We start from the raw sequence: 25,032 nt of genomic DNA on the forward strand, positions 1-25,032 counted from the left end.
TTGGATGTGAGACGTGACGTCAGACGACCGCTGATGTTTCTCTGTAATCGTTAAGATACTAGATTTTTAAATAGACTCATATTTGCCGATAGATCTGAAGGTGATGATGTGATTTGTTGTCAGTTGCTCCCAAGTCGCCAAACTTAAATGGTTCTGTCGGTTGAAAGAAATTAAAACTGTCAAGAGTTTTTACTGTAAAATAATTGTAATGGCCTCAGTGTGTCATTTTTGTAGCGCCACCTGGTGGTAAAGTTGAAAACCGCAACCAACTGAGCGACCGACAGGGGACACTTTATGGCGGCGCACCACTGATTCCATCTCCTGTTCCCGTCAGCATCTGAAAATTCAACGTGAACGCGACGTGTTCTGGAGCGTTTAGTTCAACAAGTGTATTCAACACGACGTAGAAACATGGAGACTCACACGAGGTCGGTCCTCATGTGACTATATTTAACTCATATGAACAGAGTTATGGACAATATGTTCAATTTCTGTGAATGAGTTCTCTTAAATATTACACACTAGCTTTAAAGGGGCAGTGCGCGATTTTCCTTCTCTGACTGAGATGCGGCTCTTTCTTGTCCAGATTGAGTCGTTCTGCCGAACGTGAGGCGACTCGTTTGTCTTTTGTTGGGTTTCAAGTTTCATCTGATCGGCACTTTGGAAGAGAATTGTGACATCGTAAGAAACATGAGATGAGAAAGATTTTTATTTTCCTTTTGTCATTCGAGAATAAAGTGGAACTGTTGAGAACAAAGTCAAACTAAATCACATGAAGAATATTTGAGCAATTTCGAAAATAAAGTGGAATTTTTGGTCTTTTTGGTTTTACAAATTTGGTTCCCTCAAAGCAGCTACAGTTTCACGTTTCTTCTCTTTCTGAACAGACAGCGAACTCTCCCGGGAGCCGACGCATCTCGACACTGTTCATGAGCCGCAGCTCGTGATGAGTCGTTACTAAAACTGAATCTGAAGAGTAATTTCGCCAAGTCACTGTACACCAGGCGTTTTGTGCACCGACGTCAGTAGTTTGATCAAATCTCTCGACTTCTAATCTAGAAACTTTCCATTTTTTTTTTCCAGAACTTTGACTTTATCCTCCAGACGCAGCGCGTTTTTTCTCTTTTGCCTTTTCACCCTCGTGTTCTTCCGTAGAATCCGTTCAGCTCTGATGGAGCAGAACAGAGTCGTCCTCTGGACCTTCGTGGCAGGTACAGTATGTGTTCACTTCAGTTTCTGTGTTTCATCATTTCATTGTCTTAGTCACAATAATAATTACTCATTATAACTGCTCTGAGGTGTTCCAGGTCGTCACGCATGTTTCACATGGGTTAGTTAGAAGAAAGTGGGCGGGGCTTGTCAGCAGGTACATATGAAGTCCATCAGAGCGACTCACCTGTCGTCAGTGAGCTGCTCGCTGGCCATCAGACGCTCGACTTCTGACATCTGTACGAGAAGAGAGACGCCGCTGGAACCATGACGGACGAGCTGGTTAAAGAATCTAGTAAGTGTTTTTGTTCTTATGATCAACTTTATGATCATAACTTGTTTGTGTGTGAGTCTCCACACCAAGGGTGGCGTCACGGCAGGTGAGGGAGGATTCACGACTTGTAAGAACAAGTTCTTCTACACCTGCAACTTCGAGCTGTTTGAAAAGTTCTGTGTGTGTGTGTGTGTGTGTGTGTGTGTGTGTGAGTGTGTGTGAGAGAGAGAGAGCTGTTCATGCAAAACAAAATGTAACAAGTGTTTCACATAAAAAATTCCCCAAGTACACACGCACACACGCACACTTACAGGGAAACGCTGTGTCACCAGATTGCAATGAGGAAACTGGAGGCAAAAAAGACAAAAGTCAAAGTGAACAGATTCCAAATAAACAAATATATCAATAAGAAAAAGAGGAAACTATTTTAAAAAATCCTCAGAGACTATAAAAGTAAATTAAGGAAAAAAATAATAATAAGATTAAATTGAATTGAAATAGCAGCTTGTATCAAAAAGTAAAACAGGCAAAAATATATTGAATAAAAAAGTACAAATACATAATTAGAATTCTAGATGCTCAGAGCTCTGACCTCAGACGACCTGACGCTTCTGGAAAATCTGATCGATGAGTTGGAACCGAAACCATAAAGAGCTTTTTTTAAAAACACTGATCAACATATTCAACGACAGTTTCATAACCAACATGAGGCCAGAGAGCAGGAGAATCGACACTGTGAGGCGAAGAGGAAACCTGTCGCCTGTGATTTCTGTGATCTGGTGAGAAATCATGATCCGAACCGTCGTCGCAGCTTTGAAATATGAACCCGTGTGACATCAGCTCCACGTCCTGGGACTTTGGACCAAACCGTCCATCTCAACTCAACTTTGACACTTTTTCAGTGACATATTTCAAAAAACCTTTATTTTGTTTTTTATTTCACAAAATCAGATAGAAACTCAGATTTATGATCCAAATGTTCAGGATTATTATTTAAAGCTGCTGTCTTGGCCGCGACTCCAGTCTCTCAAAGGGAATATTCCTGGTTGAATAAAGGTAAAATACCAATGTTTTTACAGTTGTACTCTATGTATGCACTACTTTATGTTTTATTATTTAACAGCAGTCACTGTATTGAGCAGTCACTCGTCTGATTTTGACTTTGAGTTACTTTTAGTGACCAAACGTTTATGGGACGGAAAAAAGAAAAATAATTCTTCCAATGTACTTGATGTTTTTAATATAAAAGAGTGGAAACATTAGATATAGTTTTACGTTTGTTCAAAGTGTTTATGGATTTCAGACGTTCAGAGTCACTGATGAAGTTTGTCTCTTGATCTCTGGTCCAGAGAAGCTCTGAGGAGGAGGCGTGTCCTGCTCCGTACGTCCCATTGGCCCACACACACACACACATACACACATATGTATATTCATTCATTCATTCATCGTCTACCGCTTTATCCATTTAAGGGTTGCGGGGGGTCGCTGGAGCCAATCCCAGCTGACATTGGGCGAGAGGCGGGGTTCACCCTGGACAGGTCGCCAGCCTATCACAGGGCACATATGTATATATTTATATTTATTCATTCTGCTCGTCTCTTTGTTACAGTGACATTTGATCTTTTGTGTGATACAGTCGACGTTAAAATCAGTCGCTATTTTCAGCACTGCACCTTTTCACATGATGGACCAGTTTTCATGAGGTGAACTGAGAACAGGCCACGCCCCTCCACTCAGCTCCACACAGCGGTTCATGCCCCCTAGTGGCTCAAATGTGGATCGTGTTTACCAATAATCCAAGATGATGTTTTGTTTCATCCACACACCAACGATATTCAGTTTACTGTCACAGAGGAGCAAAGAAACCAGAAAATATTCATATTTAAGAAGCTGAAATCAGAGAATTTTGACTTTTTTTCCATAAAAACTATTTGAACCGATTAATCGATTATCAGAATAGTTGGCGATTCATTTAGAAGCCGATGACTCATCAATTAATCGATTAACTGTTGCAGGCCGTCCTCACAGTAGCAGTCAAATCAAATGTATTGATTCCACTCGTTCATAACAATGTGTTTATGGATTGAAACCTGATGAGCGGAGGTTCTGTGTTTCTCCGTCAGTCTTTCAGGGGGTGGAGCTCCACACTGAGACCAACAACACTGAACACCACACCAGTGAGATCTCAGTGACGGAGCTGATCGTGAGGCGAGGTCAACCCTTCACCGTGACCCTGCGACTGAGGCAACCCTTCAACCCCGACCGTCACCCGCTCACCGTCATGGCGATGGCCGGTCAGTGTTTCATCTCTGTCAACTTTTAAAACTGAATTATTACAATGACAAAAATGGTGAAAATCAACAACTTGATGGTTGGATGATGGATGGATGGTTGCGTCAATGGATGATGGATGGATATAGATAGATGGATGGATGATGGACAGATGGATGGATGAGGGATAGATAGATGGATCGATGGATGATGGATGATGGATGATGGATGGATGATGGATGACTTGGTGGATGGACGGATGGACATAGATGGATGGATGAAGGACAGATGGATAGATGATGGATAGATGGATGGACAGACAAATGAATGATGGATGAATGATGGATGAATGATGGATGGATGATGGATAGATGGATGGATGAATGATGGATGGATGATGGATGAATGATGGATATAGATAGATGGATGGATGGATGGATGGATGGATAAAAACCGAGTGCTCGGCCCCATCCTACAGGTCCAGAACCTCGCGAGGACTTCGGGACCATGTCGTACTTTGGAATCCCGCCCAGCGTTAGACCTTCAGCGAAGGCGTCGTGGAAGCTCGAGCTTCACAAGAACTCCGCCCCTCATACGGGCGTCTTGCCTCTGATCATCACCCCCCCGGCCGACGCCCCCATAGGAGAGTACATCCTGACTGCCAGTCACCGGGACGAGGACACGTTGTTGGCGAGGCTGGTTGTGCTCTTTAACACCTGGTGTCCCGGTAGGTCGGTCACCTGTCCGTCTAGTTCTGTGTCTGTCCGTCAAGGTTGTGATTGACTGATCCGCCTGCTCCCCCCTCCGTAGAGGACGGGGTGTTTCTGCCTGATGAGGCGGAAAGACAGGAGTACGTGATGAGCGAACAAGGAATCATCTACAAAGGAAGTGGAAACTACATCAATTCCCTGTCCTGGGACTTCGGACAGGTAACTGTTGAAACCATCCATCTCTCCCCCACTTTGACATTTTTAGTGACACATTTCAAAAAATCCTAATTTTACATTGAGATATAAAACTCAGGTTTATGATCCCTAATCATCCAATGTTCGTTGTAATTTGGTACATTTCTTGTCTGATTTTGACTCTGAGGTACTTTTCGTGACCAAACGTTTATGAGATGGGAAAAATTCTGTTCTCGATGTTTTTGATGTAAAACATACACAAACAATAGATCTAGATCAATTAGATGAGATTTGCACCTTTCTCTTTGTGATGTCACGCACCACCAGACACTTTATGACGTTCGCCATTTGGATTCACCAGAGCCTGATGTTGTTAACGCCACCCATGAGCAGTTAGCAGTTGCTACATTAGCCTGATTCACGTGCTAATCGGCAAATCTCCCTCCACGTAAATTAACAGCAGAGGTGGGGATATCAAGACCAGAAGGGGGGAAATCCAATGCATCCCCCCGGCAAATCGCACCCTGCAAGTAATTATTTTAGCCGTTTAGCTCGGTGCTGCCCTCTAGGTGAATGGCAGCCAATTTCGTTACCACAGCGTTAGCAGGAAGTGGACGGGCTTCCCAGCAGACGGACTCTGATGTCACCATATCACAGAGAATTAAACAAAGCTCTTGTCTCTTCCTGTCCAGTTCGAGGACGACATGGTAAAGATTTGTATGACGATATTGAACGTCAGCAACAACCACCTGGACAACCCAGCGGAGGACGTGTCCGCTCGCGCCGATCCTACCTACGTCGGCCGCGTGGTCAGCGCCATGGTGGGACAGGATCCTTGTGTTTGGCTAAACTTCAACTAAACTAATAAACCTTTAGTGATTATTCAGAAACAGTCAACACAACAATCACTCGTTTTTTTTCTTCCAGATCAACTCTCAAGACGACCACGGCGTCGTGTACGGGAAGTGGGGAGGTTCGTATGTTGGCGGGAGATCGCCGTCCCACTGGAGCGGCAGCCACGCCATCCTCAAGCACTGGCTGAATATTAACTGCCACCCGGTCAAGTTCGGCCAGTGCTGGGTGTTCGCTGGCGTGATGTGTTCAGGTAACGTCTGACTGTCCAGCTCCTCGCTGCTCACGCTCGGTATGACATCTGTACAGATCAATATTGATTCAGTCTGAAACAAAACTCATCACAGACTTGACCAACAACATTATGACACTTTATTAATAGATTGAAGCCATTTATTTAAAGCCCCAGTGTGTAATGTTTTGTTATTTTTACGCCGTTATCTGCTGGTAAAGTTGCAAACTGCAACCAACTGAGCGACTGACTGGGGACACTTTATGGTGGCGCACCGCCGATTCCATTTCCATTTTCTGGCAGCGTCTGAAATTCAGAGTAAACGCGACGTATTCTGAAACCGTTTAGTTCAACAACCGTGTTCAACACGACGTAGAAACATGGAGACTCACACGGAGGTCGGGTCCACCTCATGGAACTATATTCGACTCATATATGAACATAGTTATGGACAATATATTCAACTTCTGTGAATACATTCTTCTAAATATTACACACTCTAACATTAAGCAAATAATTATTCAGCAAAGTCTTCTCTGGTTCCATCTTCTAAGGTGAGAAACACTTCTCTTTCGTAGTCTGCTCGTTATAAACTGGATATCATTGAAGATTGAAATGGAAAATTGATGCAGTCGAATCAGGAAGACGGAGACGTTTGACGTCTGAAGCAGTATTTAAGTATTTATACAAGAGCTCAATATATTGAGGAGATTTCTAGATTTGTTACACAGATCAACAAGTGGTCAGTGCATGGCGTCCAGTCTCTGTGGGTGTATGATGAATGAAGAATGTCTGGGTCTCAGAAGATTTAGGATGAAGGACAAACATTCTGAGTATCAGGACAGATTTTTCCCCGACAAATATCTTTTTTAGAAAAAATGTCATAAAAAATTATACATATATATATATATTTGTTCTATGAAGTCAAAATGAGTATGAATAATGCTGATTTTCTAGATATTGATTCCTTTGGCTATATTCAGATCATGTTTAAAAAGTACATCAAACCATCCACTGACTCATCGTATTGACATTTGTCACATGACTTTGTTGGGATACTCCTGTATTTGTAGCTTAAATCCTTTAATACCAGTTGCCTCCCCAGAGTTTATCACGGGAGGTGTGTCAATTTTTTACACTTCACTTTTACACAAACCGTCTCCAATGAGAAATGCTTTAAAATGAAGCTTCGCTCACCAGGATCTCATTTATGGACGAGTAAAGCACATTATTATTATTATTGAGCAGGAAAATAAGTGAAATATTTTGACACCACAGACTGTAAATAAAAACGCGTCTCCTCGTCCTCCCGTTGCACAAAAATAAAGCTAAAATATCCAGGATTCAGGCGCCACCATCTTGTGCTGGTGACATCAGTTGGTGTCGACCCGTGGCATCGAGGTCCCGCCCACACACGCTCTCGACCAACCGCGAGTCAGTGTCAGCTGTCAATGATGACTCGTTAAGTAAAAACAAACGTACCAGAAAACTGGACACTTGGACATGAGACAGGATCCATCTTTGGGAAAATTCATGCACTTTGACTTTTTAGTTTGGTTCCATGTCACATCCACTAACATGCAGGAGGCGGGATTATGACCTATGCTGCTGCCAGACACCAGGTGGCGATGATGATGATTTGTCCTCACTCTTGGGAGCCGTCATGTCCTCCATCTTTATGTTCAGTCAGAGCTGTGAGCTCTGAGTGTTGCCCTGAAATAAGCTGCAAAGTAGTGAGAAGTCACCACACATGACTCCAGACGTTTGTGTTTGTTTGCAGTGATGCGTCTGTTCGGCATCCCCTGCCGCGTGGTCACCAACTACTCGTCCGCCCATGACACCAACAGCAATCTGACCATCGACGTGTACCACGCCGACTACGGGGTCCGAGAGAGAGAATCCCCGGACAGTGTTTGGTGAGTTGCTTTATTCACTAAACTGACAAAAACAGCTCTCTCTCTCAGGTGACCGCTCACAGACCTCTTCAACATTAATATCACCGTTTTGACTTATGTCTTTAAAGGGGCAGGAAGCGATTCTCTCTTTGTTGTTGTTGTGATTTTACTGCTCTGACTGGGCCACCAACCCGTGACCGCCGGTATGGGAGACCTACGCACTAACCACGAGGCCAAAACCGCGGAGTCGCAGCGCCGCCAGCTAGCACTTCTCGACGAGTGATGTTTAAAAGTGTTGTGAGGTTCGGTCCGCAACACTTTTTTGATTTAGATTTACAGCGCTGGTGCTGAGCCGAAAACCCCGACAGCTAACAGACAGTGAGGAATATATTCGCTGATTTTTACAAAACGGGTGTTGCTTTAGAATCACTTACTGCCCCTTTAATATTTGACTTTAAACCTGCTGTTTATTTGGACACTGACGTTCATCATATTGCTGATACAATGAACATTTTAGAAACATTGGCATTCATTCAGAGTCGTGTTTGTGTCCATCTGATGTTTGGTAACGATCCTTTTAGCTCCTGGTTTGGTCTCCACCCATCAATCTTGCTCTTAAGCTGCCAAGAGCTCGACTCCCTTCACCAGCTAGATTGTCTCTAGCTTTGTCTCTGCCATTTGGTGTTGAGTGGGCGTACGACATAAATCTGCCTGTTGCAGCTTGACACGGCTTCTTCTCTGTGGTTCGTCACAACTCAAGTGTTTTTTTTAATAAAACATCTTTCATAGGCAAAGAGGGAGTTGTCAGGTGAGTCGCGCCAAGGCTCTGGTTTGGTGGCTCAGCAAAAACTGGGTGTATCACCAGTATCAACTGGTAAACAACTGTCATCTAACATTTAAAAACAATAAACCACATACTCTGAAGCAATTAAAGTTTTTTTCATGTCTGATCACAGAGACGAGGTTTGACGATTCATTATCAGCTCTCAAAACATGTCAGAATGTCAGAGCTCGGTACCTGCGGCTAACGCTGAAGTTCATAGTTTTCGGATGTTTGCCAAAGTCACCAATTGGCATCAGGTGTGGCAGATTTTCACACAATCAGTAAAGAATGTGGTTATTGTCCAGGTTCAGTTTCCCATGAAGCTGTTCCAGGCTTCTCCAACGCCTTAATACTCCGGCTGACACTGGGCGGTTATGAACCTAAAAAGATTAATAAGAAAGTAACAAACTGTGGTCGATTAAAAAAAAAAATAGAAAAATGAATTTTCAGAAAGGTAAAACAAACTTTTTTCAAGACAGAACTTGTAGAACTTTTCATAAAACTCCTCTGAAATGGATAATCATGAGAATATTAATTTTTAATGTAATTTGAAGTGCTGCAGTATGTTCTGTATGTTCCTTGCGGTTAACCCAAACCCGAACTGGAGTCTGAATGTCCCGTTGTGTTTTAGGAACTTCCACGTGTGGGTGGAGGGGTGGATGAAACGTCCCGACCTGGCGGTCGATGGAAAGTTTGACGGCTGGCAAGTTCTGGATCCGACACCGCAGGAGATGAGCAACGGTAAAGAACTCTGACTATTGACAATTTTCATTCAACAGAATGAAATCTATGGACTTTGGGAAGCGCAATATCTTTCACAGAGAATTAGTTTTTCTATTTCACGTCTGTCGTTGTACTTGTTTCTCTTCGTGTAGGTATCTTCTGCTGTGGTCCGGCTTCAGTCAAAGCCATACAGAGCGGGGACGTCAACCTCAAATATGACGTCCCGTTTGTCTTCGCTGAGGTCAATGCCGACTGCGTCGACTGGCTGGTCAGTGAGCAGAGCTGAACCTCATCAACACTGAAATCCAGAACAAATATCGTGATGCAAACGTCCCAAATCTTTTATCGCAGAGCTACAAATTGTGACACCTCAACCTTCCTGGCACTACTGGGTGCAGCTTGTTGAGCCTGTTGAGCCGGCTTTACTGAAAACTAAGTTTTCACTTCACAATTCACACTTTATGGCATGAAAATCACCAAATTATTGTTCCATGTAAAGTAAGGGCAATGAAGCTACACCTGTTTTATCGTCTTCCAACCCGGGAAGATCTTCTCTTGTTCGATCGCCCGGGATCAACTCCAAAAGATGGAGCTCTGGTTGGCGCAGCATCAAGACTGTCGGCAGCCAAATAAAAACTTTGACTCATTAAAAGTGAATTGAGTGGTTTTACAACTCGGGATCACGGGTCGGAAAAGTGTGTGAACTGAGGGGACAGATTCGGACATGTGCCGTACCCCTCCTCCACTACGCTTCCGACTGCGTGTTACATTTTGGTTGTCGCCCAAATGACACCCCTACATGTAGGGAGCCATGCAGCCAAATATTATTATATATCTTTATTTATATTTATTATATTGTATTTTATTTTATTTCTGGTGTTGTTTGGTGAATCAATGTTGTTTCCGTCTGTTTGTCCTGTCAGGTCAAAGCTGACGGTTCAAAATTGAAAATCTTCTCCGACACCAAGAAAGTCGGTCAGAACATCTCCACCAAGTCTGTTGGCTCCAAAAAGAGGAGGAACATCACCGACAACTACAAGCACCGGGAGGGTGCGTTCACTTCAGCCGTTCATACCACACACAGTTCAAAGATTCATAGTCACTGACAATGACACTGTTCAAATGCACTTTAATTAGTCTTCGGTTCAGTTGTACGTTCAGTCTGTTGGAGCACTAGACTTAAGGTTAATGACCTTCTGTGAATCTTCCTGGAGCAGATAATTCAGTTCAGCACAATCAATTCACTCTGAAAACTCACTGACAGATTTGTTCATACATGTGCTGAACACATCTACAGGATCAGAGAAGGAGAGGAATGTGTTCAAGTACGCCCTCACCAGGGACTTCACCATAGATGAGGAGGAAGAGGAGAATGAAGTGGAAGAGGAGAACGAGGAGGCGATGGAGACCTCCGATGGTACGGGTGCGGCGACAGGGGAGAACGAGGAAGCGACGGGGACCTCTGGAGGTGCAGTTGCAGCGACTGGTACCTCTGGAGGTGCAGTTGCAGCGACTGGTACCTCTGGAGGTGCAGTTGCAGCGACTGGTACCTCTGGAGGTGCAGTTGCAGCGACTGGTACCTCTGGAGGTGCAGGTGCAACAACTGGTACCTCTGGAGGTGCAGGTGCAGCGACTGGGACCTCAGCAGGTGCAGGTGCAGCGACTGGTACAGTGACTGGTACCTCTGCAGGTGCAACGACTGGGACATCTAGAGGTGCGGGTGCGGCGACTGGTACCTCTGCAGGTGCAGGTGCAGCGACAGGGACTTCTAGAGGTGCGGGTGCAGCGACGGGGAACTCTGGAGGTGCAGGTGCAGCGACCCCAGACAACATTCCTCTACTACCAGTGTCCTTGCGATTCAGAGAGGTAAATCACAGAAGCTTGAGTGCAGAAAGTTTCCTTTAGAGCAATAAATCATGTTTTTTAGGATTATAGGATCTTATTTTTAGAATCTTTAAAAAATATGTTAATTTCAAGTTTTTTAATTTTTTTATGAAACGTTTCTGGTCCAACTTCTGTTGGGGATCCGTCTGATGAGGTCACACCTCCTCCGTCCTGTGAAAGGCTCATATAGGCCGATTCATCTTGGAAATGAGTTACATGTTCTGCGTGTAGGACAGATCAATGTATGCATTACATATTTCTCGTCCACATCTTCTGCAGGTGTCCAAGCCGCTGAACGGTAAGGACGTGAAACTGGATCTGGTGCTGCGGAGCGAGAGCCGCGTCGCCCGGCCGCTGTCCATCAACATCAGCGTCCAGGCCATGAGGTACAACGGCTCGGCGGTCGCTCACATCCAGACCGAGGTGAAGGAGGAGATCCTGCAGCCGGGGAAAGGTACAGGAGCTCTTCTTCTGAATGCTGTGGAGTTTCTGGTCGATATTGAACCGACTGTACATTTCCTTCTCTTCCTCCTTTCAGGTCTGTCCATCCCCGTCCTGGTCCTGTTCTCGGCCTACCACAAACACATGGTGCAGTGCGACAGCGTGAAGGTCTCGGCTGTGGTCACGGACAAGGAGAATCCAGACGACGTTTATCTGGCTGAGAGCGATGTGGTGCTGCTCGACCCGCCCCTGTCCATCATTGTCAGTAGAAACAAAAACCCTCTGTCCCTGTTTCCATGTCTCTTCAGATGTTGCTCCAGACATTTTCCAGAACTTTTCCTTCCAGCACGCTTGTAAAATTTCTGGAAAATGTCAAAAGTGAGTCCATGTGAGAAAACAGCAGCAAAAATCTCCAGAAGATTTACGGCGGGCGGGACGAGCGCGTTCCCTCCCGCCTGAATGTTGCGGAAACCTTCCTGCTGTCGTGAACGCGTCTGACCAGGACAATCTGCTGCTGCGTTCAACACAATTTACAGACATTTTCCAGAGTTCATGTCTGAAAAATAGCTTAAAATCTATTTGGAAAGTATTTGCTGCCACACCAGAAGAAGACAAACGTCTATTACGTCATAGCAGACAACACGTAAAAACCTTTCATGTTAAAACGTGATAATTTTCTAAATTGTTGTATTGTGAAACTCATGTTTGAAGGATGAATCATGTGCGGAGATTTAGCTCATTTACATAATACATATATATATATATAAATGTATAAATGTATACAATCAGATCATGTAAATGAGTGATATTCATGGATTTCTCCGGCCTCTGCACACGTTTCAACTTTCCAACATGAGTTTTTCACCTAAAAATAACATTAATCACTTTATAGCTCAAAACATTTTACGTACAACATGATAAAACTGTTTTTGTTATAACGTAACACTGACATAATATGATATAACCATAAACTTACCTTGTAAAACTGTTTGCATGGAAACAAGCTCTTTGTTTCTGTTTCTCTGTTTGTTTTCTCGTCTCTCTCTTCCTGATGCATGACGTGAAGTGTTGTTTTCATCCGGTTGCTTTCTGAGTGGATTTTTTATATCACCTGTTGTTTTTATATCACCTGTTGAAAATGTTTGTGTGTTCCAGGTTTCCGGTCCGGTGAGACTGAACCACGAGACGAGCGTGGAACTGATCTTCAAGAACCCGGCGAACGAGACGCTGACGGACTGCGAGCTGACGGTGTCGGGGAGCGGCCTGTTGAGGGACGAGACCCCGTGGAAGTACGTCTGTTCAGATGATTCATTTATTTATTGTTTGTGTGAAATAACAAAATATGAAAAGAAGAAAAAGGAATAAATATAAAATATAGATATTATATGTTAATATATATAATAAAAAGAAATTAAAGTGGCCACCAGAAGATTTTTTCAGGCAACTATCCTAATAAATGACTGAAAGCATTAAAGTAAAATGAAAAATCTATTTAATGTTCTGTCAAATAATAACGTATTTGTTACTTTGCTCTTATTTCTTATTATTTCATTAGTTTTTTCCATTTATTTTATCCAGTTTATGTAAATTCAATGTTAACCAATTTAAATATATTTAACTTTTTTGGAATTTGAATATGAATAATCTTTTTTAAATTTGGGTGAAATGTCTAATTTCTAGTGACAGGATTTGGAGACTTTACTCTGAGAGATGGAAAGAAAAGAAAAAGACAAACAACAGAGCAACAGAAGTCAAAGTTCTCATATGTTAAACTTGACGACCGGAGCAACTGCACGATGACGTGTAGATACAGTAAATCTGAAATGAGCAACATTTTGACTGAGCACACATGTGACAAATATTGACAGTTATCATCGTGGTTGTTATGGTTACGGACACGTTTTGAACAGTGTGTTTAAACCTGAACTGAACAAGTTGCAACATCCAGATGTGTAACTGTACAATTCTGTAACAAACGTAACAGTTGTAAATGTAGATTTTCACCACTTCGCCCTTTGTGCCGCTCGCAGGCTCCCGGAGCTGCAGCCCAAAAAACAATTTCGTATCAAGGTGTTCTTCGTTCCGTACAAGAAAGGAGAGAAGACGCTCATGGCCGTCATCGACTGCTCCACCTTCAGAGACATCAAGGCCACCTACACCGTCACCGTCGCGCCGTAGAAAACAACGGAGCAACGGAGTCACGTTACTTTTACTGGGAAACAAAATGTCACATACAGTAACTACATGTCAGACTGGTTCCATTTACTTTGACTTCATTCAGTGACTTTTGCAAAAGCAATAAAATGCAGGTTACGTGGCCCTGAAGTGCAGATCACACAACGGCAAATCAAAAAAACACAAATCGAAAAGCACAACAGCAAATAAAGAAGTAACGGCAAATCAAAAAGTTTCTGTTTCTGTTTTGCTGTTGTGTTTTTTGATTTGTGGTTGTGTTTTCTTGTCGTTGTGATTGGCACTTCAGGGCCACCGTAGGGTTCAGGGTGCAGACAAGCAGCTTCTCAACAATCTTCTCGTCCGAACTTTCCTCAGAAGAAACCGCAGCTCTCTTGCTGCAATGCATTATGGTCTATGTTGTTGCTAGGGTAGTTTTTTTTTTAATCTGAAGACCAAAGTGATTCAGTGGAAAGACGATATTTTAAAAAACAATCCTCACAAGCGGTGCTGGTTCTGTCAGAAGATGAAAACACGTCCGCTCTCTTTCCTCTGAAATAGAAACCTGACAACTGGAGCGCTCTGGCCCGTGAGGCCTTCAAGACTGTGGAAAAGACTCGTGGAAACGGGGTTTTCACCTCAGCAGTGAAGCAGGTCGTCCCTTGAAGGTGGAAACTTCTAAAGATTCACTTCCTTGTTCAGCTGGTCAACTGCTGCTGCGTGACTTTTTATCCCTCCAGTCATTTTTCAATACTTTACAATACTATACTATTTGTACAGAACGGCAGGAGGTTTCTGCTCCACTGGATGTCAGGGTTCATACACCTTTTCCAAAGTCAAATTCAAGCACTTTTTCAAGCATTTTCAAGCTTCTCCAGCACCTTACAGCTGTGGTAAATTACATATTTTCCCACGAATAAATATGTTTAAAGAGATGGTATAATGCTATTAACAACCAAGATTGTGTTTTCGTGATAACAGAAGGGTAAGAAATGAAAGGACACATGCGAGTTATATGGTTTAAAATGTGTCATGTTTGAAGCTACAATTGAAGCATGAAAATGCTTGCTTCTAAATTCAAGCACTTTTCAAACCTTGAAAACACAACTTTCAAATTCAAGCATTTTTAAGGATTTCAAGCCCCCGTACGAACCCTGTCAATGGGTTTTCTCAGTTCACACATTTTAAACTGCTTCTTGGTCGTCGTTGCTGTTTTATTTCTTCTACGATGGACGCGTTATTCTGTTTTGGATGTTTACAGTTTTTACAGTGTTAATGTTTCATGTTGTTGCTATTTTCCATGAGGCTTTGCTGCAAAAAGAATTTTCCTGTTGTGGAACAATAAAGATGTTGAGCTGAAATGCAGTTATTCAAATTCTGTTTGAGACGTACTGTATGAAGAACAATGTAACACTGACGGGAGCGCTTGCATAGTCACACTTCATTTCTCATTGGTCTGTTATTTCTGAATAAAATCTTTAAATTTATTCTGGAAAATGAAACATGTAGTTTTCTACAAATGACAGAAACATAAAGAGCAAGTTCTGAGACTAGGTTCAGTTCGTTGTGTTGAGTTACAGATAAAGTGGCTGCAGTTAAACTCATAGGTGGACGTGCAGCTCTCAGTCAGGCCACGCCCCCAAATCCTACAAGTACGGTTACTTGTGGTTCCGAAAAACCCAACATGGCACTGGTCAATGTGCTAAACATTGAACTGTATTCACAAACCGATGGGAGACGTCACAGAGCGTCGTATTGTGGGTCGAGGACCGACTGGCTGCAGCACGCGGAATGGGGCGGAGTTTGGTGTGGGCGGGGTTAGATGTCAGATGGGCGGGGACAGATGTTTGACAAGGGTGGCGACATCAGTCACGTGGGCGGGGTTGGATGAGTGGGGACGGATATTAGATGTACAAGTACAAATCTACAAGTACAAGTACAAATCTACTCAACTAAAGAAAATATAAACTTATCTCTAAAACAACTTCCCACTAAGTAAATGTGTGTGTGTGTGTGTGCAAGCATGTCTTTCTATAGTTGAGAGCACCAATTTTGGCTCCACACCATCGTTGTGAGAACATTTTGGCCGGTCCTCACAACGTGAAGGGGCTGTTTGAGGGTTAATACTAGTAAAATTATGAATTACATGCACACACAGACACACACACGTGTCTGTCTATAGTTGTGAGGACCCTTACCCTGTCCCCTTACCCTAACCTTAACCATCACAACTACATGCCTTACCCTAACACTCACCCTAACCTAAATCCAATTCTAAAACCAAGTATTAACCCTCAAACAGCCCCTTCACGTTGTGAGGACCGGCCAAAATGTCCTCACAACGATGGTGTGGAGCCAAAATTGGTGCTCTCAACTATAGAAAGACATGCTTGCACACACACACACACACATTTACTTAGTGGGAAGTTGTTTTAGAGATAAGTTTATATTTTCTTTAGTTGAGTAGATTTGTGTCTGTGTGTGCATGTAATTCATAATTTTATTTATTTTGATGCTAATTTACATTACATTTACATTACATAAATGAATGCGTCTCTCTCGGGGAGGGGCCATTCAATGAAAAACATGGCCGCCAGGTGGCGCACTATGCTCGATAAAAGTCCTAAACTTTCCGAGGTAGTAGTTAGGAGTCGATTACTAATCGATCAACTGTTACAGATGATTAACTGTCCAGCTATAACATGAGGTCATGTTTAGTACACTATTGAACATGCTAATAAAAGTGTAGATCTCTGTGATATTGTGTGAACATATGACCTGTAAAACGATGAGGTCACACACGATACATTGATGCAACAATTATTCCGAGGTCCTTGAACGCGTCGTATGAACGAATCGAAACCGACACGGTAGACCCCAACCCCCCCCCCCCCCCCCCCCCCCCCCCCCACCCCACCGCCCCGCCCTCCTCTGCCCCCCCCGCAGTGACAAGTTACTGGAGCCGGTTACTTCCTCCTCCCTCCTCCCCCCGCACACGCACACGCACACGCACACGAGGGAACCGGCGTCCGAACACAAGTCCCGCGGAGTAATGTCAGTGTCGACGGTGACGAGCACCAGGCGTGAACATAGTTTCGGTTGCCGCCGGTTGTCGTCGTCGTCTTAACCGTTTTTATTTCCACCGTCACCGCTGTGAAGAGGAGCAGCCCCGGAGGAGGAGACGCTTCCTGTGCCGCGTCGTGACCGTCCACACAGCCCGAGCAGCCCGGTGAGTAAAGAGTAGCAGCTAGCTCCGCACCGCTAGCAGCGTTAGCAGCGTTAGCACCGCTAGCACCGTTAGCAGCGTTAGCACCGCTAGCAGCGTTAGCCACTTGGAGGTGCGGTTAGCCTGCTCGCTAGGTTAGCTTGAAACCCCCAGTGGAGTTAGCTCAACAACTTCGCTAGCGAGCTAACTGAGCTGGTGACCGACAAAGACGCGGAGGTTATAGATTTTAATATTGGAAGACGAGCCGGCGGTGACGTCATGTGGTGTCTTTTTAATAGAGATATTCAGTTTTGACTAAATAAGGAGCGAGCAGCAGCTAGCTTAGCATGCTGCTACATGAAGCTAACTACTCATTTGAGTTGTTTTCTGCTGATTCAGGTGCAGCTCGAAGACTCGGTTAATGTTGAGACGCTACTTGGACACAGTGTTCCACATCGCACACGTTCCCCGGTCTAGAGATGTGAATATTATACGTGATATATAACAATATTTTATTGTGAACGGTCATCACGTCAGATGTTGGTGAATTATTCCTCCTGTAATTTTCCTTAAGCCCAAAGTGGTGCAGAGGAGCCGTGAACCATCTCGTGTCGTCACGTCAACCTGCAGACGACCGAATGATCGATGCATCGATGTATCGAGTCACAGCTGTTCGATATGATCATGACGTCACATGAGATCTACACTTTCATTAGAGTTCAATAGATGGACAGTTAATCATCTGCAACAGTGAATCGATAAGTAGTCGACTACTAAACTGGGTATATATCATATTCGGTCCAAGTAGTTTTTATGAAAAAAAATCATAATTCTCTGATTTCAGCTTCTTAATATGAATATGTTCTGGTTCATTTGCTCCTGTGACAGTGAACTGAATATCTTTGGTGTGTGAACAAAACAACAAAAACGTTATGAACCATAACCGAATAATCAACAGATTAATCAATAATGAAAATAATCATTAGTTTCACCCCCTAATTTTGAATTCAACTAATAAAAGGCACTTACTCATATTGTATATTATAAAAAAGTGCTCATTTTAAATTTGGCACGTAACAAAATAAAAAGGTAAATGAAAAACACTTCAACTGTAGCTGCAAGCAAAACAAGATTAGGCCTTGAATGTGAATATGGTCAAATAATACTCAATAACATAATTTATTTTATATTTATTATATTAAATCTTAACAGTTGAACTTTCCCTATTAGTTTGAAGAAGTCCACAAAGTCTTGTCCATATGAGGGGAGATTTGTGATGTGATGAAATTTACGATAGAACAAAATATGAAAAAGAAAAATCTTACTTCTACTGTTGTACTTATTGAAACAAAATTTTTTTCTCCATTTCATGAACCAAACAACTAATAGATGACAGAAAACATAAACTGTAGTTACAGGCAAAATAAAATTAGTCCTTAAATGTGAATATGGTCAAATTATACTCAATAATATTAATATTTTATATATAATAAATAAAACGGTCAAACTATCCATATTGGTTTGGGAATGCAAAGTCTCATCCACATGAGGTGAGATTTGTGATCTGATGAAATTAACGATGGAACAAGATATGAAAAAGAAAATCATATATCTACTGTTGTAATCTTGTCATATATCTCAGCCCTGTGTAGCATACAACATCTTTCAACAATCGCAGGTTTCAAATAAAGCTGGAACAGTTCATCGATTAGTAATAAAGTCATTTTTATGAAAGAAAGTCAGCTTCTTAAATATTAATATGTTCTGGTTCATTTGCTCCTCTGTGACAGTAAACTGAGTATCTTTGGCGTGTGGACCAAACAAAAAATCATCTTGGAAACACGATCGACATTTTATGAACCAAACAATTAATCAATGAATTGTTAGTTGCAGCCCAAGTGTTGGATGTTTAATATTTTCACTGTACATGGACGCAGCTCTAATTTCCTCTGGTAAACGTCTGGATCCGTGGGAGTTTTCCTGTGATCGGCTATTTTCATGAATCTCTTTAAAACTTTTCTTCTTCTTTTTTTCCCGCAAAACAGCTACAAAGCAGAGATGCCTCAGAAACAGAAATCCCATCAGTCCTGGTCGGAGCTGAAACAAGCCGGAAACGAGCGCTTCAAGCGGGGCCAGTACGGAGAGGCCGCCCACCTGTACAGCGACGCCATCAGAGAGCTGGAGAAGTCCAGTGAGTGTCGCTTCGTCTTTCTTTTCCTCTCCATCTTCTCGCCGAGGTCGTGACCTCTAAACCTAACGAGTCTTTACTTTACCGTCAGATAAGAAGAATCCAGAGGATTTGGGCATTTTGTACTCGAACCGCGCAGCGAGCTACCTGAAGGACGGCAACTGTGGGGAGTGTGTGAAGGACTGCAGCATGTGAGTGTTCTTAGTTCTGTGCTTTCAACTTTCAGTCGGTTTGCTTAATTTCTCTGTGTTCTGAACTTGACCTTGAATCCACTCTGCGTCAGGTCTCTGGAGTTGTATCCGTTCAACGTGAAGTCTCTGCTGCGTCGCGCCGCTGCCTACGAGGCTCTGGAGCGCTACCGGCAGGCGTACGTGGACTACAAGACGGCGCTGCAGATCGACTGCAACATCGCGGCCGCTCACGACGGCACCAACAGGTACCCGGTCCGACGCCGCAGACAATCAGAACCGCGGAAAACACCAAACAATTAGATTTTGTTTTAAAAACTGACGCACTGTGTTTTCTCTGAACCGTTCTGTCAGGATGACGAAGGCGCTCACAGAGGCCGACGGCCCCTCGTGGAGAGAGAAGCTTCCTCCGATCCCGACCGTCCCGCTGTCCGTCAGAGAGAAACTGTCCCAGCAGACGACGGCCAACACTCCGACACCGAACCGGGCCGCGCAGCAGAACGGCAGCAGGGAGACGAAAAGAAACAGTGAGAGAGAGATTATGGATTACACACGTTTTAATTTCTGGTTTCCTGCTCATTTCTCTGTCAGGAGAAGCTCCAGGTTCTGTGACCTAATGAATATATATATTTTTTTTCTTCTTCTCCTCAGCTCCTAGCGATAAAGACATGAAGCGAGGCCAGGCCCTGAAGGAAGAAGGCAACGCTCTGGTGAAGAAAGGCGAACACAAGAAGGCCATCGAGAAGTACAGCCAGAGCCTGAAACACAACCCCACCGAGGTCACGACCTTCACCAACCGGTCCGTCCGTCAGCCACAGTTTGACCCGATCAGAATATTCCAAGGAAACTCAGGAGATTCCTGTAATAAAGCCGAAATATGAATATTGTGTGTGTGTGCAGGGCGCTGTGTTACCTGTCGGTGAGGCAGTACAGAGAAGCCGTCAGAGACTGTGACGAGGCTCTGGTGATTGACAGCAGCAACATCAAGGCGCTCTACAGGAGAGCTCAGGCTCACAAGGAGCTCAAGGTGAGAGCGTCTGTCAGGAGACGCCGGGGGGGGGGGCGCGGATTGACAGAATAAAAGAATTCCCCCACCCGATAATTTCAAGCTGCCATTTCCTCGTCACCGCCGACTCAACGCTCGCGACTCTGTACGGATTTGATTTGTGTGAAAGAAGGCGGGACTTCCTGTTTCCTGTCGACACTCGGTAGGTTTTAACCACCGAGACCAGATGAGTCTGAATCTTTATTTAAGTCTGATCGACGTCTGCGAGTGTGAACGCAGGCTCATTCATATTTAACAACCCGAGAACATCCTCCCGCTCTGTTTGACGTCGGGAGGATCTCGGAGCCGATTGGCTTTTTGTGTGAGGCAAATATATTATGCTGGATTTCAAATATTTAAACTCGAGGGATCAAGGCAAAACTTCTCACCATTCGCAAACCAACGCTGTGGAATGTTCCGGAAATGTTTTGTCCTAATGGTATAAATGCGTCTGACTTGGACAAATGAGGTAAAAACTCTGCTTCAATAAGACGTTGTGGGTGTGGTTTGATCGGATTTGATTGACAGTAGCCTGAAACGTTTCTAAAGTCTGATTGGAGCAGAGAAGTTTGAAACTCGGTTTGGATTCACATACGACTCCGTCGCTCACTGTAAAGACGTTCTCAGGATCTTTAACCTGCCATAAATATCTGGACATGTTATTGGAGACATGATAATATCTCAGCCAGAGGATAATAACCGCCGCCCTCTTCCTGCCGTCACAGGCAAACTGAACTGTCTCCTGTAATAAATCCTACAGAACTGTTTATTCCCGTCCCTCGTCGACCTCATTTAGTTTTGAAACTCTTGTTGTCTTTCCCTTCAGGACGTGAAAGCGTCGGTGGACGACCTGAACAACCTGCTCACGGTGGAACCGAACAACGCGGCGGCGCTGAAGCTGCTGCAGGAAGTGCAGAGGAAGAAGTGAGGACGCGTTCAGGGACTCTGCAGACGGCGGTAAGGATCGGTCCCCGAGCGTCCGGCGACGCGACGCGATCCAACCGGCAGAGTACCGCGTGTTTCCCAAAAGCCCCTTCGCCCCGAACACGGGTTCGGTCTCAAGACGCTTCTGGAAAACGCAGCTGTGGGCGGCGGTCGGGAAGAAGAAGAAGAAGGAGCGCCGCCGCCGCCGCCACGTTCAGCCTTTTAGGAATGTTCTTATTTTTTACCTGATTTAGTTGAAAAAGCTGAAATTATTGAAACGCACACACTTACAAGTCAAACTGACAAGAAACCTTCATCGTCATTTATAAAACTAACGTTGAGCAGGTGATCGGCCTCATGTAGAAATATCCGGTTACATTTGTTCTGACACTAATATCAGTATCGGAATGTCGTTAAAAATTAATCATTCTTGTCAGAAAATAGTGACAAAGTCTTTCTGGATTCCAGCTGGGACAATCAGTCCAAATCAATAAGACGTTCATCTTATTGCATGACATAAAAAAAAACAACAAGTGCAAATATAGTCAAAGTATTATCCACTGTCATGTCGGAGGTAAATTGTGAAACTGTTGAATCCAAATGTTGATGTTCTTAACTTATTCTCAAACATCTGGTTTTCTGAGAACATGGATTCATATTGGTGTTCACGCTGCGATCGTGTCCCGTCGTCCAACACTCGTATGATCACGTCAGAGAAAATCCTTTATTTGACAACGTGAATATAAAAGTGAAAACATGAAATTAATGCAAGTGCTAAGTTCAGATTTATAAACGAATTCCATTTGTGATCCGGACTCTGAATATATATATATTCATATGACTTGAACGCAGCGTCGGTCACCAAACGAAATGTTCTTCAACAGTTTTATCTTCAGACGTTCGAGACAATTTCTTTTGCGTCACGTAACTCGTGCAAGTTCTGCCGCAGGTTCATTTTTGGTTATTCGCTCGGTTGCGATAGAGATAATAATTCGTGTCATAAAGCTCGGCGTGTCCACTCAAGGCGAGTTTTATCCTTCATTTCTGATACGACGTCGGGACGATCTCATCGCTACAATTGGCTTCACGTGACGCGTTGAGCGAGCAAAGAAAACTGTCTTCACGTTATTTGCTTCGCATCGTTCACGTCGCCTGACGTGTCTTTGCGTCGACTGTACGTAATCTCGTGTGGTTTGTTGTGAACGCTGCATCACTCAGTTACGTTTGTTTCCTTCCACGAGGATCGAAGCTTCAGTCCGTTCGCGTTCTGTTTAATCGATCTTCAGACGCTCGTCGCGTTCCGTCACCTCGTTCGCTTTCCTCTCCTGTCCTTCATTGTATCGTGAAGACATTGTCGATGCAACGTCGTCTGTCGACGGCTCTGGATTTAGATTCTTCTGAACGGCTCAAATGTACAAACAGAAGAAAGAATCAAACCTGATGTCCGAGAGGCAGATCAATGTACTTTATTGATCCTGGAGGAGGAGGGAAGCCGAGAAGCGGCACAACGTGACAACTGAGTTTAGTTGTTTTACTTTATTCACGTTTCTGTTGTCATAACTTTGTTTATCTGGTTTTTGTTGAACTGCTTCTGTTTTAACTTCAAATAAAGATTAAGAAATAAATCAGACCTGGATTCAGTGTTTTCTCAAGTCAGACGTTTTGATAAATATGAAGCTACAGTCAGCAGCTGTTTAGCTTAGCATAGATACAGGAAAACTAACAGCTCTGTCTCAAACTGCAGCCTGACGAAGTTAATGCTGGTTCTCATAGAAAGGCGTCAGAACACTGACTGCCCACGCTGATCCCCGTCCACCTGCCGAAAGCGGCTACAAGAAGAACGACAATCGGGATCGAACCACGGACCAATGGGAGGAGGAGGAGGCCTGGTTCGACGATCGAAGTGGGTTAGCCCAGAATATGGATTTAGTATTAATAAGTAATAGATGAAATAGGATGGATACGCGTGAAGAACGTTCCTCAAGCCGCCTACGAAGTGACGACGAAGTCGTCACTACAACCGGCCCCGCCCACTTTAAGTCTGGTGAGGGGGGAATATTATGGGCTGTTACACCGGGTGCATGTGCGTCACTTACCTGGGGGAGGAGATGGCACCAGGATGCATTATGGGAAGAAAGCGAGCAGGCGGAGTCCTGCCAGTCATGTTGACGGTACTTTGACACGAACTTCCTACTAAACCAAAGAACACAAATGAGCTTCTTGCTAAAACCAGAACTCAACCTTCGGTAATATTTGCCTTTTTTGTCCCAGATGTTGCGGAGTAACATCCTCCTAAACCTCTAATGCTGCAGTGTGTAATATTTAGAAAAACTTATTCACAGAAATGTAATATATTGTCCATAACTCTGTTCATAAGAGTTAAATATAGTTCCATGAGGTGGACCGACCTCCGTGTGAGTCTCCATGTTTCTACGTCGTGTTGAATACGCTCGTTGAACTAAACGGTTCCAGAATACGTCGCGTTCTTGTTGCGCGATGCACCACCGGTGCGCCACCATAAAGTGTCCCCTGTCGGTCGCTCAGTTGGTTGCGGTTTGCAACTTTACCACCAGATGTCGCCAGAAAATTACAAAAATGACACACTGGGGCTTTAAACAAACAACCTCCACATTGAGCCCGACACCACCACAGATGTTCTGTCGTTACCTGTAGCGTCGTCCACCAGGAGCCTCGAGTGTGAAGTCAGAGGAACATGCAGCAGTAAAGAGTCGACCGGCGATAAGAAACAGAACGCGGCCGATTCAGAACTGATAAAACCTTTATTTCACTTTAAATTGTCTTTTACATTTTTGTCCTGTTTATAACATGTAAGGTGAAACTAGAGTTGGAATTTTTTTTTATTTTAAAAGACATACACAAATCTAGTATTACGTCAATAACCAGGGGGGAGGGGGGGGGGATGCCGAGTTTTTTTTTCTTTTTCTCTTTTTTTTTTTTTAATCGGCGTCCTTAAGCTAAAGTCTAAATTTTTCACAACCACGTGCGCTAAGCAATAAAACCATCACAGAAGCAAACTTTTTTTGTTGGGTTTTTTTTGTGTGGGGGGGGGGGGTTATTTTTTTTTCATTTTTATTTTAAGCAGAATACTGGTCAGTAAAAACAAAATGATTTGAGATACCAGATATACAGACAGGCTCGGTGCCACATTCACTACTGCATGGGATCATATTTTTTTCCTTATAAAGCGTATAACTGCCTTTTTTTGTTCAGCTATAGAGAAAAAGAGCGGCAGGGAGGAATTTATTTATTCTTTTTTTTACCTTTTAAACTTCAGTGCATGAAAACGTTTTGTCCCCAGCAAAAAGAAAAAAACCCAAAAAACATTGAGACACATGAACTTTTCTACAACCTACAGATGGAATGTCGAGATGGTGAATGACAAGGTTATTGTGACACTGAGCGGACGAGGGAAACTGATTTTGGGTTCGTGGCCTGGTTCCAATAATTCTCTAAGAGTCTGGGACTAAAGACGAGGTCTAGTTTGAGACGGGAGTTTCTTCTGAGCACGTTCAGTCTCCTGCTTTTGGCGCAGTCGTAAAAATAAACCACATGATTTCAGGTGCAGATTATCGTGAAAGATCGATTATCCTGAGAAGAGAATCTGAACGTGGCCGTCACACGTAAGCAAATCATTGTTTTTCTTACGAATTGCGGCCCGAAGACAAAAACCGTGATCCCACTTCAGGTTTTCACTTCCACAAACAGATGATTGGCTGATCGGCTGCCGGGAGATTTGGCTACTTTGACGCACGTGACCTGTAGTGGACTTGGACTGCAGCT

At 43.7% G+C, this 25,032-nt stretch overlaps 3 protein-coding genes across 11 annotated transcripts in view; 2 read left to right on the top strand and 1 right to left on the bottom strand.

The window, feature by feature from the left end:
• Positions 1-420: 420 nt before the first annotated feature.
• Positions 421-15,168, top strand: tgm8 (transglutaminase 8). Of its 9 annotated transcripts, none has more exons than XM_047332673.1 (16): positions 421-1,504; positions 3,607-3,777; positions 4,233-4,481; positions 4,565-4,683; positions 5,352-5,480; positions 5,587-5,764; positions 7,524-7,659; positions 9,093-9,202; positions 9,337-9,452; positions 10,108-10,234; positions 10,482-10,652; positions 10,683-11,050; positions 11,348-11,522; positions 11,607-11,770; positions 12,665-12,798; positions 13,540-15,168. In XM_047332673.1, exons 1-16 carry the CDS (start codon positions 1,477-1,479, stop codon positions 13,685-13,687), a joined length of 2,523 nt encoding a protein of 840 aa, XP_047188629.1. In that variant the 5' UTR covers positions 421-1,476; the 3' UTR covers positions 13,688-15,168. The 9 variants fall into 9 exon arrangements, with proteins under 9 accessions (XP_047188629.1, XP_047188630.1, XP_035487787.2 ...); XM_047332674.1 differs by having other exon boundaries at positions 10,713-11,050; XM_035631894.2 differs by having other exon boundaries at positions 10,482-10,601; positions 10,809-11,050.
• A 1,448-nt stretch (positions 15,169-16,616) lies between these two features.
• On the top strand, positions 16,617-22,861 carry tomm34 (translocase of outer mitochondrial membrane 34). Its single transcript, XM_035630380.2, has 8 exons — positions 16,617-16,910; positions 18,932-19,077; positions 19,166-19,265; positions 19,358-19,510; positions 19,617-19,789; positions 19,914-20,061; positions 20,163-20,289; positions 21,134-22,861. Exons 2-8 carry the CDS (start codon positions 18,945-18,947, stop codon positions 21,233-21,235), a joined length of 936 nt encoding a protein of 311 aa, XP_035486273.1. The 5' UTR covers positions 16,617-16,910; positions 18,932-18,944; the 3' UTR covers positions 21,236-22,861.
• A 1,131-nt stretch (positions 22,862-23,992) lies between these two features.
• Positions 23,993-25,032, bottom strand: part of ywhaba (tyrosine 3-monooxygenase/tryptophan 5-monooxygenase activation protein, beta polypeptide a) — a 16,289-nt gene continuing 15,249 nt past the window's right edge. Inside the window, exon 7 of the mRNA XM_035630382.2 lies at positions 23,993-25,032. This exon is cut by the window's right edge and continues 1,571 nt beyond it. The gene's annotated coding sequence lies outside the window, so the exon portion shown is untranslated.

The sequence above is a fragment of the Scophthalmus maximus genome, chromosome 6 (assembly GCF_022379125.1).
Source record: "Scophthalmus maximus strain ysfricsl-2021 chromosome 6, ASM2237912v1, whole genome shotgun sequence".
Lineage (NCBI taxonomy): Eukaryota > Metazoa > Chordata > Actinopteri > Pleuronectiformes > Scophthalmidae > Scophthalmus > Scophthalmus maximus.

Coding starts and splice junctions, on each gene's coding strand:
- tgm8 (XM_035631889.2), top strand. CDS start 1,477: ATGACGGACGAGCTGGTTAAAGAATCTA. Junction 4,482..4,564: donor CTTTAACACCTGGTGTCCCG/GTAGGTCGGTCA, acceptor CCCCCTCCGTAG/AGGACGGGGTGTTTCTGCCT. Junction 5,765..7,523: donor CGCTGGCGTGATGTGTTCAG/GTAACGTCTGAC, acceptor GTTTGTTTGCAG/TGATGCGTCTGTTCGGCATC.
- tomm34 (XM_035630380.2), top strand. CDS start 18,945: ATGCCTCAGAAACAGAAATCCCATCAGTCCTGGTCGGAGCTGAAACAA. Junction 19,078..19,165: donor CAGAGAGCTGGAGAAGTCCA/GTGAGTGTCGCT, acceptor CTTTACCGTCAG/ATAAGAAGAATCCAGAGGAT. Junction 19,790..19,913: donor CAGGGAGACGAAAAGAAACA/GTGAGAGAGAGA, acceptor TCTTCTCCTCAG/CTCCTAGCGATAAAGACATG.